At 42.3% G+C, this 16,273-nt stretch overlaps 1 protein-coding gene across 1 annotated transcript in view; it reads right to left on the reverse strand.

Moving 5' to 3' along the window:
• The window catches only part of LOC137501008 (uncharacterized), a 175,095-nt gene that overhangs the window by 98,197 nt on the left and 60,625 nt on the right, over positions 1-16,273 (reverse strand). The window contains exon 3 of the mRNA XM_068227843.1: positions 8,733-8,861. Coding sequence (XP_068083944.1) covers positions 8,733-8,861 — 129 coding nt within the window. The remainder of the gene's footprint in view (positions 1-8,732; positions 8,862-16,273) is intronic.

The raw sequence follows: 16,273 nt of genomic DNA on the forward strand, positions 1-16,273 counted from the left end.
AAAACCATTCTTGTCTTCCTATAAAGCCCCGTCTATTGAAAGATTTTAAAATGATATGCATATCGAAACCTTCCCCGGGACGAGTATACTCTAAATATGAAGTTTGGTTGAGATCTATCCAGCCGTTTCGACGTGATGGTGGAAAAACCATTCTGGTTTCCCTATAACCCCCCGTGTATTCAAAGATTTTAAAATGATATGCATATCAAAACCTTCCCCGGGAGGAGTATACTCTAAATACGAAGTTTAGTTGAGATCTATCGAGCCGTTTCGACGTGATGGTGGAAAAACCATTCTTGTCTTCCTATAAAGCCCCGTCTATTCAAAGATTTTAAAATGATATGCATATCGAAACCTTCCCCGGGACGAGTATACTCTAAATATGAAGTTTGGTTGAGATCTATCCAGCCGTTTCGACGTGATGGTGGAAAAACCATTCTGGTTTTCCTATAAACCCTCCGTGTATTCAAAGATTTTAAAATGATATGCATATCGAAAGCTTCCTCGGGAGGAGTATACTCTAAATATATAGTTTGGTTGAGATCTATCCAGCCGTTTCGACGTGATGGTGGAAAAAACCATTCTGGTTTTCCTACAAACCGCCCGTGTATTCAAAGATTTTAAAATGATATGCATATCGAAACCTTCCCCGGGGTGAGTATACTCTAAATATGAAAATTGGTTGAGATCTATCCAGCCGTTTCGACGTGATGGTGGAAAAACCATTCTGGTTTTCCTAGAAACCCCCCGTGTATTCAAGGATTTTAAAATGATATGCATATCGAAACCTTCCCCGGGAGGAGTATACTCTAAATATGAAGTTTGGTTGAGATCTATCCAGCCGTTTCGACGTGATGGTGGAAAAACCATTCTGGTTTTCCTATAAACCCCCCGTGTATTCAAATATTTTAAAATGATATGCATATCGAAACCTTCCCCGGGAGGAGTATACTCTAAATATGAAGTTTGGTTGAGATCTATCCAGCCGTTTCGACGTGATGGTGGAAAAACCATTCTGGTTTTCTTATAAACCCCCCGTGTATTCAAAGATTTTAAAATGATATGCGTATCTAAACCTTCCCCGGGATGAGTATACTCTAAATATGAAGTTTGGTTGAGATCTATCCAGCCGTTTCGACGTGATGGTGGAACAGACAAACAGACAAACAGACAAACAGATACAATTTTATTTATATAGATTATAAATTTACAGTGGTGATACCCACAAGGGAGGAGTGGGCCGCGGATGCTGGGGCCCGTCTTAAGTCTGGGGGCTGTACATGGTACACAGATGGCTCGCGGACGGAGACGGGCACAGGCGCCGGGGTCTGGGGGCCTAAGACAAGGCTCTCCCTTCCTATGGGTAAATTGCTACTGTTTTCCAGGCCGAAGTATATGCAATACTAGCCTGTGCTGTATATATATGGAATATGCCTGGACACAGAAGATGCATCACTATTTGCAGTGATAGCCAGGCAGCACTAAAAGCACTATGTGCAGTTAAAACAACATCAAAACTGGTATGGGAATGCCAAAGGATGTTAGATCAGCTGTGTGAATTTAGCTCAGTTACCCTATTATGGGTCCCTGGGCACACAGGTATCAGTGGAAATGAATAAGCTGACAAACTAGCGAAACAAGGCTCAAAAGGTTCTTTCACAGGACCAGAGCCCTTCCTGGGAGTGTCACTCCGAAGTGTGAGACTGGTAATATCCCAGAGGACAAACCAGTCTCACTTAGATATTTGGAAGAGGTTAACTATAGCAAGGCAGGCACGTGAACTTATCAAAGGGCCTAGCCAAAGTTATAAAAAGGTCCTAATGAATTTGAATAGGACCAGAATGAGAATGGTAGATGGACTGTTAACAGGCCACAATACCTTACAGAGACACCTACACATCATGAAAATCACCCAGGATCCGATGTGTAGAAGATGCAGTAAGGAGGAGGAGACCTCCGCTCATGTATTATGTCAGTACGAAGCTCTTGCAAGCACCAGACATCGATACCTTGGCTCACATTTTGTGAGCCTGGAAGACATCAGGAATGCCAATATCCGGACACTAGTATCCTTTATAGGAGCACTAGGGCTGGACTAGGCAAACCTGTTTAAGGGGTACAAAGGGTCTTCATAGACCTACGTGTGGAGCTCTGTGAAGACAGGGCTCACCCATTTCTTATCTGTCTATCTAACACCTGGACGATAAATTGCACGCTCACTATATACAGCAGTGATTTCACGATGAATGTACGTGCAATTGAGCCGTTTAGCCCTTAGAAATTTGATTGTTGCATGCAACTCTGATTTGGAGTGAGCATTAGGGATGGGACAAATGGTTACTCTCCAGTATCATGTTCCTGTGTATCCAATACAGAGGGCCCCTCAAACGCCCAAAATCTCACGCGTGCAAACTGAGGCGCAGAGTTCCTGTGCACAGTGCATCGGTCCCACTCGGCTCGGACCAACGCTTCGTCCCTGAGCTACTCGGCTAAGCTCGGCTCAACTCGGCTCGGATTTGGAGCGCTACAGAGCAAGTGAGAAAGAGAGAGACAGGCGGAGCGAGCGAGACAGGCGTGGGGAAAGAGAGAGAGAGAGCACCAATTCTCCAAATCGAGGAGTGGGGGTCTGCACTTTGGTCAACCAAGCGAAGTCGTCTTTTGCACCGTGCACCGCGCAATGCACGCATGCATGCACCCTGAGAGGCTCTGTGTTACACTGTAGTATTAGGTTGGAGTATTAGCATATAAAAGTAACATAATACAAGTTGCAGGACAACGTTTGGGAGGAACATTCGCTATACCTGTTGCCTCTTGGAGCCCCTAACCGCACCTTAGTAAGTACTTATAAGTAGCAATACTATATCTTCATTTCGTTTTGTTCTTTCCCATTTTCCCTTTCGCCGGCTCGTTACTCGCATTTATGACTATTCCTAGAAAATGTTTGAAATGAGCCATACACTCCGAGAACTAACGCTTGGAAACCTTCTCATATAAAATTCCTCGTGATTGCTAAGTAGCCCTGTGTATTCCTATATTTCCAAGGATCTGTAGTCAAACAGAAACTCGGACCCGACATTATAAAATATGTTGAAAAACGAATGTCATATACACTTCAGATACTACCAGAAGCAGAGATAAGGAAAACAGTCCTTCTGTTAGGCAAGAGGTCAGCAGAGTTTAATCCAGAACTCCAGGATAGGATAGGATTAGGACGGAAGCGACCGTGCCCTCAACTGGGGAACATTCCGAGCATGTTCTTGGTGTGTACATGAAAAATCACCGAAAAACATTTCAGGGAAACCACCATCCCCCGAATACAAGCTAACAGCTACGTGACCCAAACTGTGTAGCCAACTCGCTCCAGAAATCCAGTACAAAAGTCTTCAAAATCTTCGTCTTCACCATAGGAAGAAGGTTGGGAATATGCGGTAAACAAATGTGTAAGAGACTTGTCCAGCGTCTTTTATATCACTCCTTTTCCTTGGTACTCGTAGAAATTATTATAGCAGCTGTTGCTGCCCTGCCATGCAGGTTGTAGTCGATGACGGAGTTACAGGAGGGACAGATATACGTGATGGCACTTGCGATGGATTTTCAGCACCTGATACTTGAGTACCATTCACATGAACCGGTTGAATTATTGTTGTTATTTCTTAAAATTATTATTATTATTATTATTATTATTATTATTATTATTATTATTATTATTATTATTATTATTATTATTATTATTACAGGGATACCATGGAGCACACAGGTGTAAGAAGGTGCGGGCATAAATTGGCGGATAGAGAAAAGATCAAATTGTAATTTAAAACTATAAAATTCGAAATTTTATTCCTTTCCTTGTCTTTTTCTGTTTCTTTTCAGATATTAAATTTTGCTAAACAATAACAAATAACAATAGAACAAAAGTTAGTTCGTGAGCTCGAGAAACAATATTGGAAAAGTCTAGAACAATCGGACAACAACGATTTAACAAATGAGCTTGAAGCTCCAAAGTTACAATTTTTACAACAGCACCACTGCTCCCTTCAATAAATCCTCGAGGACATTGAGCTCCAAAATTTACTACATTCCCAAAGAGCATCTTTGCTTCACATACTTAAGTAGGAGACTCTTCTCAAAAATTTACAGGTTTCAAGCCTTCTCCGAGGCACAAACTAACTTTTACAAAAAACAAACAGTTTTCATTTATCCGTTCATCAGTCTAAGTTGCACTTAAATTGGAAGTTACAATTTAACATGGACAATACATGCCCATTCTACATGGCCTTATTGGAAAAAGAAAAGATGAAAATTATTGGCCGTAAATTAAAATGTTAGGAGGCGAAAACTTGCACTCCTTTGAAATTCCCTTGAACATACTGAAAACCCTATGTGGGCTTATGGTCCGAAGTTACAGAGGCTAAGCCTATACTACAGAGGTGACTAGGGAAGAGGTAAATTTTAAAGTTTACGAAATCATAGTCACCTCTAAACCAAGTAGAAGGGGAATAAAAGAGGGTTCCCACTATTTAGCAACTTACCTAAATTAGACTAAGGTGTTTAGAATAGAATTTTACATTATGAAAGGATTTTGAAACCTTCCTCTCGAGTTAGCTTTCAGCGACTATTACATGTTTAAAAGATGTCTGCCATTACCTTGAACTGGTGGACCTTTCGGAAATGGACGAGGCAAGAACCCCTGCCTCCTCTATGAACTGGAGCGATCGAAAGACAACATGGCCCAAAAGGTCCCAACTTTTATAGCGGAGAGGAAGTTTCCAGAATTCTCTAGGCCGACGCCCTGTATTATTATTATTATTATTATTATTATTATTATTATTATTATTATTATTATTATTATTATTATTATTATTATTATTATTATTATTATTATTATTACACTGACTGACAGAGCAAATGCAACACCAAGAAGGAGTGGTTCGAAAGGGATGAAAGTTGGGGAAAAAACAGAGACGGCACGGACGAATAATTGATGTTTATTTCAAACCGATATGCAGGTTACACAATGCGCACGGCATCGACTCAGTAGGATGTAGGACCACCGCGAGCGGCGATGCACGCAGAAACACGTCGAGGTACAGAGTCAATAAGAGTGCGGATGGTGTCCTGAGGGATGGTTCTCCATTCTCTGTCAACCATTTGCCACAGTTGGTCGTCCGTACGAGGCTGGGGCAGAGTTTGCAAACGGCGTCCAATGAGATCCCACACGTGTTCGATTGGTGAGAGATCCGGAGAGTACGCTGGCCACGGAAGCATCTGTACACCTCGTAGAGCCTGTTGGGAGATGCAAGCAGTGTGTGGGCGGGCATTATCCTGCTGAAACAGAGCATTGGGCAGCCCCTGAAGGTACGGGAGTGCCACCGGCCGCAGCACATGCTGCACGTAGCGGTGGGCATTTAACGTGCCTTGAATACGCACTAGAGGTGACGTGGAATCATTCGCAATAGCGCCCCAAACCATGATGCCGCGTTGTCTAGCGGTAGGGCGCTCCACAGTTACTGCCGGATTTGACCTTTCTCCACGCCGACGCCACACTCGTCTGCGGTGACTATCACTGACAGAACAGAAGCGTGACTCATCGGAGAACACGACGACGTTCCGCCATTCCCTCATCCAAGTCGCTCTAGCCCGGCACCATGCCAGGCGTGCACGTCTATGCTGTGGAGTCAATGGTAGTCTTCTGAGCGGACGCCGGGAGTGCAGGCCTCCTTCAACCAATCGACGGGAAATTGTTCTGGTCGATATTGGAACAGCAGGGTGTCTTGCACATGCTGAAGAATGGCGGTTGACGTGGCGTGCGGGGCTGCCACCGCTTGGCGGCGGATGCACCGATCCTCGCGTGCTGACGTCACTCGGGCTGCGCCTGGACCCCTCGCACGTGCCACATGTCCCTGCGCCAACCATCTTCGCCACAGGCGCTGCACCGTGGACACATCCCTATGGGTATCGGCTGCGATTTGACGAAGCGACCTACCTGCCCTTCTCAGCCCGATCACCATACCCCTCGTAAAGTCGTCTGTCTGCTGGAAATACCTCCGTTGACGGCGGCCTGGCATTCTTAGCTATACACGTGTCCTGTGGCACACGACAACACGGTCTACAATGACTGTCGGCTGAGAAATCACGGTACGAAGTGGGCCATTCGCCAACGCCGTGTCCCATTTATCGTTCGCTACGTGCGCAGCACAGTGGCGCATTTCACATCATGAGCATACCTCAGTGACGTCAGTCTACCCTGCAATTGGCATAAAGTTCTGACCACTCCTTCTTGGTGTTGCATTTGCTCTGTCAGTCAGTGTATTATTATTATTATTATTATTATTATTATTATTATTATTATTATTATTATTATTATTATTATTATTATTATTATTATTATTATTATTTTTATTATTATTCTACCGCTTTTCCAACACTTGTGGAGTCGCGGGTGCGAGCTGTCGCACATATGGTTTTGGCCCTGTTTTACGGTCGGATGCCCTTCCTGACGCCAACCCTACGTGCAGGGATGTAATCACTATTGCGTATTTCTGCGTTGGTTGGTAGTGTGGTGTGTTGTCTGGACACGAAGAGGAGAATGTTGGGACAAAGACAAACACCCCGTCCCCGAGTCAGAAGAATTAATCACACGATATTGAAATCCCCGACTCGGTCGAGAATCGAACCCAGAACCCTCTGAACTGTGGACCTCAACGTTGATCATTCAGCCAATGAGTCCGATTATTATTATTATTATTATTATTATTATTATTATTATTATTATTATTATTATTATTATTATTATTATTATTATTATTTTGGTCTAGTTCGGACCACGGTAAACAATTGACTTGGTGGTTAGTCCTTTCTTCTCCCAGAACCTCTTCATCATTTCGCTGTGGTTCCTCTTCTACTCCTCTGACCACATGTTCTTGGACTTTTCATTTTGCTTTTCCTGGAACACCTTGAATTTATCAATTTTAGCTCGAAACATACGTCTATTAAAGATTTCTTTTGGACTGATGCCACCTTTCTCCATGTCCTTTCTTGATTTTTCTACCCATTTAATAGTTGCTTTTAATTTGATTATGTAATTAAAGATTTTCTTTGTTAGTCGACTCTCATTCATTCTTGAGAGGTGCCCATAAAATTTCAGTCTGCTCTTACGTATAGTGTACGTGATCTTCTCCGTCTGTTTGTATAGATCTTAATTTCTCCTCTTCCTCCTGTTTTTTTCACAAGATTTTCCTTTCTTTCTCCTCTAGATATTCTATTTTTCCTTTCTTATTGAGTGTCAGACATTCTGACCTGTTAAGTCCCTCTGTCTTGATAACCGTGCTGTAGTATCTGACCTTTGCCCTGTAGGATATCGTTCTTTTGTTGTAGGCCTATCTATTCTGTACTAATTTATAGGCTAACTCCATCTTTCTGGCCCTTCCCTTATTTGCTTCTTTATCAAGCCAATTCGGCTGGATCCATTCACGAAAATAATTACAATTATCTGACCTCTTGACTTTCCCGTACTAAGGTATGTTTATTATTTGCAACATCTTAAATTAGAGTAGAGTACACTCAACAATTTGATGCAGTGCAAGAAGTAGTGAATATAGCAGAAAGCGCACAAACGGGCGATTTTTGTGACTTCGGATGTTAAGAGTGCTTTCAACTCGGCAAGACAGAATGACATGTTGGAAGCCCTTCAAGAAACCTTTAAACTACCAGAGTATGCACATAATAAGAAGCATTGAAAGATCGTACTCTAATATATTATGCAGAAGATGGTCAGAGAATGAAACCAAGGGCGCCCATCCCCGGGGGATAGGGGGGGGGGCGGCCCCCTCTACCTCTCAGCGAAAGGCAAAAATCTAATGTAGTCAGGTGTTTTTCTTCCAATAAAATGATTTAAAAGTCGGTATTACGTAGAAGTTGCAGTACCGCCCTCACCAACAGGCACGGGGTATCATGGGTGTTATTCTACTGTGGAAAGTAAGTCGCTGTTCTCCTACCAAAATTTTTAAAATACTACATACCCGCAGGTCTAGGCCCTTCCCTACAAACCGTCATATGGGCGCCCATGAATGAAACGTCTCATAACTGGTGGATCACAAGTGTCTATCCCTGGATTAAATCTTTGGAATATCATGTATGACGGTTTGTTGCGATTGGAGATGCCAGAAGACACTATTCTAGTGGGTTATGATGATGATGTAGTTGTTTCGATAGTAACTCGAGATTTAGAGTTGGCTCAGTTTAAGTTGAATAAAGTTATGCGATATGTTAAAGAATAGATGGCAAATCACACATTACTTCTAGCAGATCATAAAACAAAGATTGTTCTTTTGACAAGAAAACGAATTATGGTCATCATTCCAATGCAGTTTGGACAAACAGTGATCGAAACATCTAGAAGTATAAAGTATCTTGGCGTGACACTTGATACCAAACATACATTCTGGGATCATATGAAACGTGTGGTAGACAAAACAAAACAACTATTGCGGTAAGCAGATTAATGATCAATGTAAAATGTTCAAAATCTATCAAGAGGAGACTTTTCATGTCGATAGTTCAATCAATACTTCTGTATGGTTCTGAAACTTGGACTGAGTCTTTAAAGTATGGAAAATACCGGCGAAGGATAGCTACAATAGAGCGGAGATCAGCTTTAAGAATTACAAGTGCATATCGTACGGTATCCGAACCTGGGATCCTTACAGTAACAGCAGTACCACCGATTGACTTACTTGCGTTAGAGAGGGTACGTCCAAGATGCGCGCTGGTTGTCTGAGTCAGACGATCGGTGCTGACTGTCTGACTCCGAGCGGCAGGTGGGATGTGGCCATTATGAAAGCTGGTTGTCAGGGCAGACAGAGCTGCCACAAAAGAAAAAACATGAGGTACAGCTGATCAATGTAGCATGGAACTAACAAGAGAACAGGCTGCAGCTCTATTGCTGCTAAGCGACAATGTTACAACCAATGAGAAGTGATATACAGTACATCCAACTGATGAATTAAGATATATTTACGGGGAATACAAACACCTTTTTCCACAGTTACTTGCCGACGAAAACAGATTTTTCTAATATTTCAGAATGAGTTCGAATACGTTTTATTTTTATTTTTTTAATTGAACACAGGCTTACGAAGAACTGGGCGAATTACCACACTCAACACGATAATCAACAGCCTGCGCGGCAGGTTGTCTGAAACGAGAATGAACTAATCATTCCGGTAAATATCAGAGTCAGACTACCAGTGCGCAGGCTTCCTGCGCGCAGGTGCATTATGGCCAGTCCCGCTCAACAACAAAGGATATACTTATGCGAATCGGCGCCGACTGTCTGACTCAGAAAACCAGCGTGCATCTTGGACGTACCACAGAGACAGGAAGCCTGGCGTACTCAAGGAGAGTTCGGTAAGAAATGTAAGAAATGTAAGGTAAGAAATGCGCCAAGAAGCTGGTTTACGGCAAACGAATGGAACGATGGCAGCAAAGATGGGAGGAAGATCCACGAGGTAAATGGACTAAGCGGCTGATAGCGATCTGGGTAGCATGGGCACATGGTGAAGTTAATTATTACCTTAGGCAGCTCTTGACAGACCACGGATACTTTAGAAAATGTCTACATAGAATAGGCAGAGCGAGCGATCCAATGTGTACGGTATTTATTGTAATGTTGCTGACCATGTACTTCACACCGTTTTCTTTTTCCTTTTGTATGTGAGTATTGGTCTACACGAAGAAGATGTTTAGAAGTTGAGCAAGGAGAACTGACACCAGAATGAATTGTTCTAGTTATGTTATGGAACCAGGAATGTTGGGATCAGATAGCTACATATGCAGAACGTACCCTACGACAGAAAAAGAGGGATATAGATTCTCATCAACGTCAGTAAAGGAGAAACGAAGAAAGAAGAAGCCAGACAGGGCAAAAGCACAATGCTGCCCTGAATTATTATCATTTTAACGCCACGAGTAATTTTCCCCCTCCCTTGCATTGTTTTGGTGGTAGTTATTGTTTTCAGGAAAAATACAATTAAATAACATCCCGTTAAACGATGCGGGATTAACCGAAATGTAGGTTCATTGTTGGGGACAATAATATTTCCGTGCAGTTCCACTGAATTGTCATGGTTACATTCATATTAAATCGCAAATGGGACCATAGGAAAAAATATTTTATAGAATATTATACATGTGAATTAAATGACAGAAATGGAAATATATGTGGCTGTTAACTTACACAGTGTGTCTATCAGTTCTATTCTTTGAAGGTGCTAATCGTATAGTAGCGGGTGCTAAATTGCAACAGGGCAAAATTAGCTCCAACTATATTTATCCGACAAAATGTGAAGAAGATAATACATCTCATAACTTAAAAGCAACTTTAGAATATAGTGAAGCCTCTGATGCAGCGCGCGAAGATTCAGGTCATTCTTATAACAAAGCGAGTGACCCGGAGGAGAAATCTCAAAACGTTACCCAGTATTTTGGACAGGCATTTTCTGAGTTCAAGCTAGCGGAGAGTTATACAACTGAACAGTTTACACGTGCTGAAAGAGAATATGGAGTTCAGTTAAATAGCCACAATGAAAGTAAGATGCACAATCACATTAAGTCTGAAATGGCTACCACTTCCCTGGAGAGTTCAGATGATGAATACGGGAACGGGATAAGACAGGTTCCCCTTGTTGGTCTGAAGGAGGAATCAGAAGAACCGGAGGAAACTCTGTCGTATACATCACCAATACAAATTCCTGAAGAAAATCGATCATATAGTGGTAGAGCAACGGAAAGTAATATCGGTCTGGAGAATGAAACTGAATGTGACATAAACAGAAAGCAAGTGCAGCAACTTGTTCCTGAAAGTAATGCTAACAAATTAGACGAGGGGTATGACCAATCTGTCACCCATTCCGTCAATATAGAGTTGATGATTAAGCCTGTCACACCAGGTATCTCAAGTCAACTTCATGTCCAAGACGAGAACATCGTTACCAGGAAAGCAAAGGAAGAGTTAGTTGCTGGTGAGAGCGATAAGGACGCAGAGCGACCACAGAATCAGTTAAACGAGAAGCACAGACATGCTTTACATGATCGTATGAAACTTACCCTTAGGTCGACCCTTAGACATCATAGAACTATGTTTACAGGACGAAAAGTCCTTCCAGTATCAAATGGTAGACCAATCAATACTCCGCGAGTCTTACATAAAGGCAAAGGAAAAGGATGGTTCACGAATAGTAATGTTTCTAATCAGGGCGCCGTCGGAGTCCAAAAATTGAATTCGAAAGCTCTGGCAACATCGGAGCACATGATGGAGAGCAATGTTTTTGAAACGACAGAAGCAGCAACTTTCTCAGCATTTGTTACGAAGGAAACAGAGGAAATTCTTAGTAATAATTATATTTCTTCTTATACCGCCACAGGCATGCCGACATATACGGATCAAGAGAATTTTGATGGGCAGAAAAGTAGTCAAGGAAACGTCCCAGTGTGTTATAAGATTGGTGGTAATACGCAGTTAAATACTGGAACCGTTAATATTCCAATAAGTAATCAATGGAACTTTCCAAGTAATAGTGGTATTAGTCAGCCAAATTTAAGCATCGCTAACGGGCTCATCAGTACACAGGGAAATTTCATCAACGTTGAAATAAGTAGTGATACTAATCAACAACGTATTGAAAATATCGATGGGCAAATCAGTAAGAAAGTAAATGTTCCTAACGGTGATAAGAATTATGACACCGATCAGAAAGATCTTGGAAATATCAACGGACAGATCATTAACCAAGGAAAAGATCCAGTCAGAGAACCGACCGAAAGTATAGGGTCATACAATCATTCTCCACAATTACAAAATGGGAGAGTCATTCCAAACAAGAAGCTCGAACCACTACCACACAGCCCTTCTAACGATGAGGGGCAACATTCAGCTCAAGTTGAAGTTAAAATTAAAGTTGGGTTTGGACCGGGAAGTTCTACTTTCAAGTATTCTACCTTTCAAGTAGCAACCAGCAAACCACGTCCATTGAAATACAAGTCTTGTTTAACAACGTACAAAACAATTCGTCACACTACGTGCAAAACAACTTACCCCACTACGTACAGCCGCAACATGCTCGAGGAACGGGTTCACTTGCTCGAGTGTCTGTGTAAAAACAATACCACCGCCACCACCACGAGCGCAGCTCCCTCCACTACTATGTTCAACATCAACCAAATTTTGTGTCCAACTACCCAGAACACTCAAGGGGCTTCTCCCGCTACGGATGTTACTGGGCATTTATTGAACACTCCAACACCTTCAATGAAAGATGCGACACATTCTTCAACCGGTAAGTAGGGTTGCCTCCAGTTAATGTAAAGAGGGAAGCTACTCCACAGTTTTATTTTCGATAAGTGTTTCTCAGCCTTTTCACAATATTTTATACCTTACAATCAGTGCCAAATTCATAAACGGACTCGTTGGGTTCGTACCTAGAGTGCCAAATTTGCTGGATGGCACAAAGTTCGCAATAACGTAATAACTTATAATTTCTATACATTAATAATATTTTAAAATGTTAAATTTACTTACTTTTATGTCGTTTTTAACATTCCTAGAATACATCAAAAATATTTCTCGTAATAAACTAAGAATTACGAGCATAATTTCACGCCGTGGGTAAAATACTACATATCCACAGGGCCTAATAGCCCTGAAGGTTCTTTATTTTCTTTGGTGTGATTTTTTAATATATGGCTGTGAAAGCCTTAACTGTCATTATGCGACTGTTGGGAGTACATTTTTTTATAATGATGGACAATCATTTCTCCTCTAACAGATTAACAATGCTTATTTGCTAAGTACGTGGGACCTTGTACTAGGCTTTAAAGAAATTATGATTCTCCATTATCAAGAAAATGTATTCCCAATGGACGTGTCGTCGTCGGTCGCTACTCGTTTCCGAGAATATTTTTGGTGTATTCCAGATATCAGAGGCTAGCTTTGGCTAACCTTGGAGCTCTTCATTCGGAGGGGCTGGTCCCCAACATCGGCTATCCTGAGAGTGGTTTTCCATTCTGCTGCAATAAAGCCGGGGACAGATCTTTTTATAGGCCACGACCGCTTCCTCCTTGCCCTTCTCCGCATCACTTTCATCGTAACACCAGCCGAGCTGACTGGCTCAGATAAATGAGGAAAAACGCAGCATTTATTCAAACTATTTTCCATAATATTTCAACTTCTCTGTTTAGTTACATATAGAAATCAACAGGCCATTAAATTCCCAAAATATTTGACATAGTCATGCTTCTCTAAATCAATGTCAATATTAAGTCAAGTGTATGCTTGTAAAAGAGCATATGTCAAGAAAACTAAATTTCGCAGCAGACAACAAAAACTTGATTGTTTCGAACACTGGGTGGTTGTGGGGATTCTATCGTCCTTGGATGTCCAGTGTTTGTGACGCTTGTCGGCCCTCAGACCTGGTGCGACTTCGACTAGTGCTGACGCAGCGGGCACTGGCCAAGCAATATTGAACCGGTCCGACATTTTTTTTTTTTAAGATATCACGCCATCTCTCCACTGATAGCCGTACAGCTCATCCCCTTTCTCCCATGTCTTCCCAACCCAAACTTTGTAACATTTCCGTTGCCCTACTCTTTTGTCAGAAACCACACAGAAGAAATCGAGCGTAGATCAAAAATAAAATGTGCGTCGCCTAATTTCCTTTATAGGTTTGTCTGAGGTACTCTAGAAGTAATTATTACGAAAAATATTTACGGCAAATTTCTTATTTTTAGGTTATATATATATGTTGTAATAAGGACTTTTTTAAGGTGCTGGATTTTTTCGGAAGTATATAAATAGCCACGTCGTGAGTTGAGAGAACGAGGTGTATGCAGATTCCTAGCAGACATCCCTCATAGATATTGCTAATTACGTCAGCTCCACCGACATCAAACACTACTCAGGTGCAGCAGAGGGGCGACGGCGATCTCTGTGGGACTGCGTGACACAGCGAAATCTCACCACACCCGAGGGTCATACGGGGCTAGAAAGCTCCTGAAATGGCTTGGATTTTGCCAGCCTATGAGGTCGTTTTGAGATAAACACATGGACGGTGATACGAGGAACGTACACTGAGAAACTAAATGAAGCATTTGGAGTTTAATTGAATGAGTGATACATTTACGAAAGGAACATTAAATCAAAGAACAGTTTGATTTTGTTGAAATGATTTAAAGAAATGGTTCATGGTGTGGCTTACTGTAGTCATATCCTAGTTCGTAATGGGCAATGGCTGAGTGGCGTGGTAAGTAGTTCTGAGAGTCGGGACACCAGCTGGTATGGGCACCTCAGATATATTCTGAGTCATGACTTACCTTGTTCTCAGACGGCTAGGACTATATAATCCAGTGGTGGTCCCTAACCCGTTAGAGGAGAGATCCTCACTGGGACTATGTATAAGTAGGGCAGCACCCTCCTTAAAAGAATTTACCGATCTCAGAACATTTTGAGCCAGCCTCGGACACATAGGAGTAACGGAGTCCCACTTCCATTTGACAGGCAAAGGACTTCTTGGAAACAACTTGGCGAACGGACGAAATGGAATTCGATGGAGAGCTATCAGTATTAATGGGGCTTATGGAAGAAAGAAAATAGAACTGGCTGGGTCAGCAAAGAGAATGAGTCCGGGTGTGTTAGGAGTTAAAGATATTCGGGTAAGAGGAGATAACGAGGAAGAGGTAGGAGATTTTAAAGTGTCCTTGACGGGTATTAAAACGGGAAGGGCTGATTGTCGTGTAGGACTTTTCATTAGCGGTACTATTGCACACAGCATAGTTTCCGTTAAGAACGTTAATGAGCGAATGGCGTGGGTAGATTTTTTTTTTTTGCTAGGGGCTTTACGTCGCACCGACACAGATAGGTCTTATGGCAACGATGGGATAGGAAGGGCCTAGGAGTTGGAAGGAAGCGGCCGTGGCCTTAATTAAGGAACAGCCCCAGCATTTGCCTGGTGTGAAAATGGGAAACCACGGAAAACCATTTTCAGGGCTGCCGATAGTGGGATTCGAACCTACTATCTCCCGGATGCAAGCTCACAGCCGCGCGCCTCTACGCGCACGGCTAACTCGCCCGGTTGGGTAGATTTTGCTGTTGGACGAATTAGGACGAAAATTGTCTCTACGTGAGGGTGCAGGAGAAAGTTGACAAGTTTTATGAAGCACTGAGTGACGTCATAGTTAGGGTCAAAAACGAGGATAGAATAGTCCTAATGAGCTATTTTCAAAGTTGGAAAAAAATTGAAGGGTATGAGAAGGTGATGGGTAAATGTGAGGAAGATATAGAAACTGATAGGAATGCGAAGCATTTACTGGACTTCTGTCCTAGTATGGGATTTTTTTAAATTTCGTGTGACTATTTCTAGCCGAGTGCAGCCCTTGTAAGGCAGACCCTCCGATGAGGGTTGGCGGCATCTGCCATGTCTAGGTAACTGCGTGTTATTGTGGTGGAGGGTAGTGTTTTGTGTGGTGTGCGAGTTGCAGGGATGTTGGGGACAGCACAAACACCCAACCCACGGGCCATTGGAATTAACCAATGAAGGTTAAAAATCCCCGACCCGGCCGGGAATCGAACCCGGGACCCTCTGAACCGAAGGCCAGTATGCTGACCATTCAACAAACGAGTCGGACCTAGTATGAAATTAACGGTTACAAATGCATCAAATCATTCAAATCAATCAGTCACTACTGATCTGCATTTAGGACAGTCGCCCAAGTGGCAGATTCCCTATCTGCTTTCTTCCTAGCCTTTTCCTAAGTGATTGCAAATAAACTGGACATTTATTGAACACCTCCCTTGGTAATTTATTCCAATCCCTAACTCCCCTTCGTATAAACGAATGTTTGCCTCAGTTTGTCCTCTTGAATTCCGACTGTATCTTCATGTTGTGATGTTTTCTACTTTTAAAGACACCACTCAAATATATTCGTCTACTAATGTCATTCCACGCCATTTCTCCACAGACAGCTTGGAACATACCACTTAGTCGAGCAGATTGTCTTCTTTCTCCCGAGTCTTCCCAGCCCAAACTTTGCAACATTTTTGTAACGCTACTCCTTTGTCGGAAATCACCCAGAAAACATCGAGCTGCTTTCCTTTGGATTTTTTTTTTTTTTTTTTCAGTTTTTGAAACAATTGATCCTGGTGATTGTCCCATACACTGGAACCATGCTCTATCTGGTATATTACCAGAGACGTATATGCCCTCTCCTTTACATCCTTACTACA

This window comes from Anabrus simplex, chromosome 1 (assembly GCF_040414725.1).
Source record: "Anabrus simplex isolate iqAnaSimp1 chromosome 1, ASM4041472v1, whole genome shotgun sequence".
Taxonomy (NCBI): domain Eukaryota; kingdom Metazoa; phylum Arthropoda; class Insecta; order Orthoptera; family Tettigoniidae; genus Anabrus; species Anabrus simplex.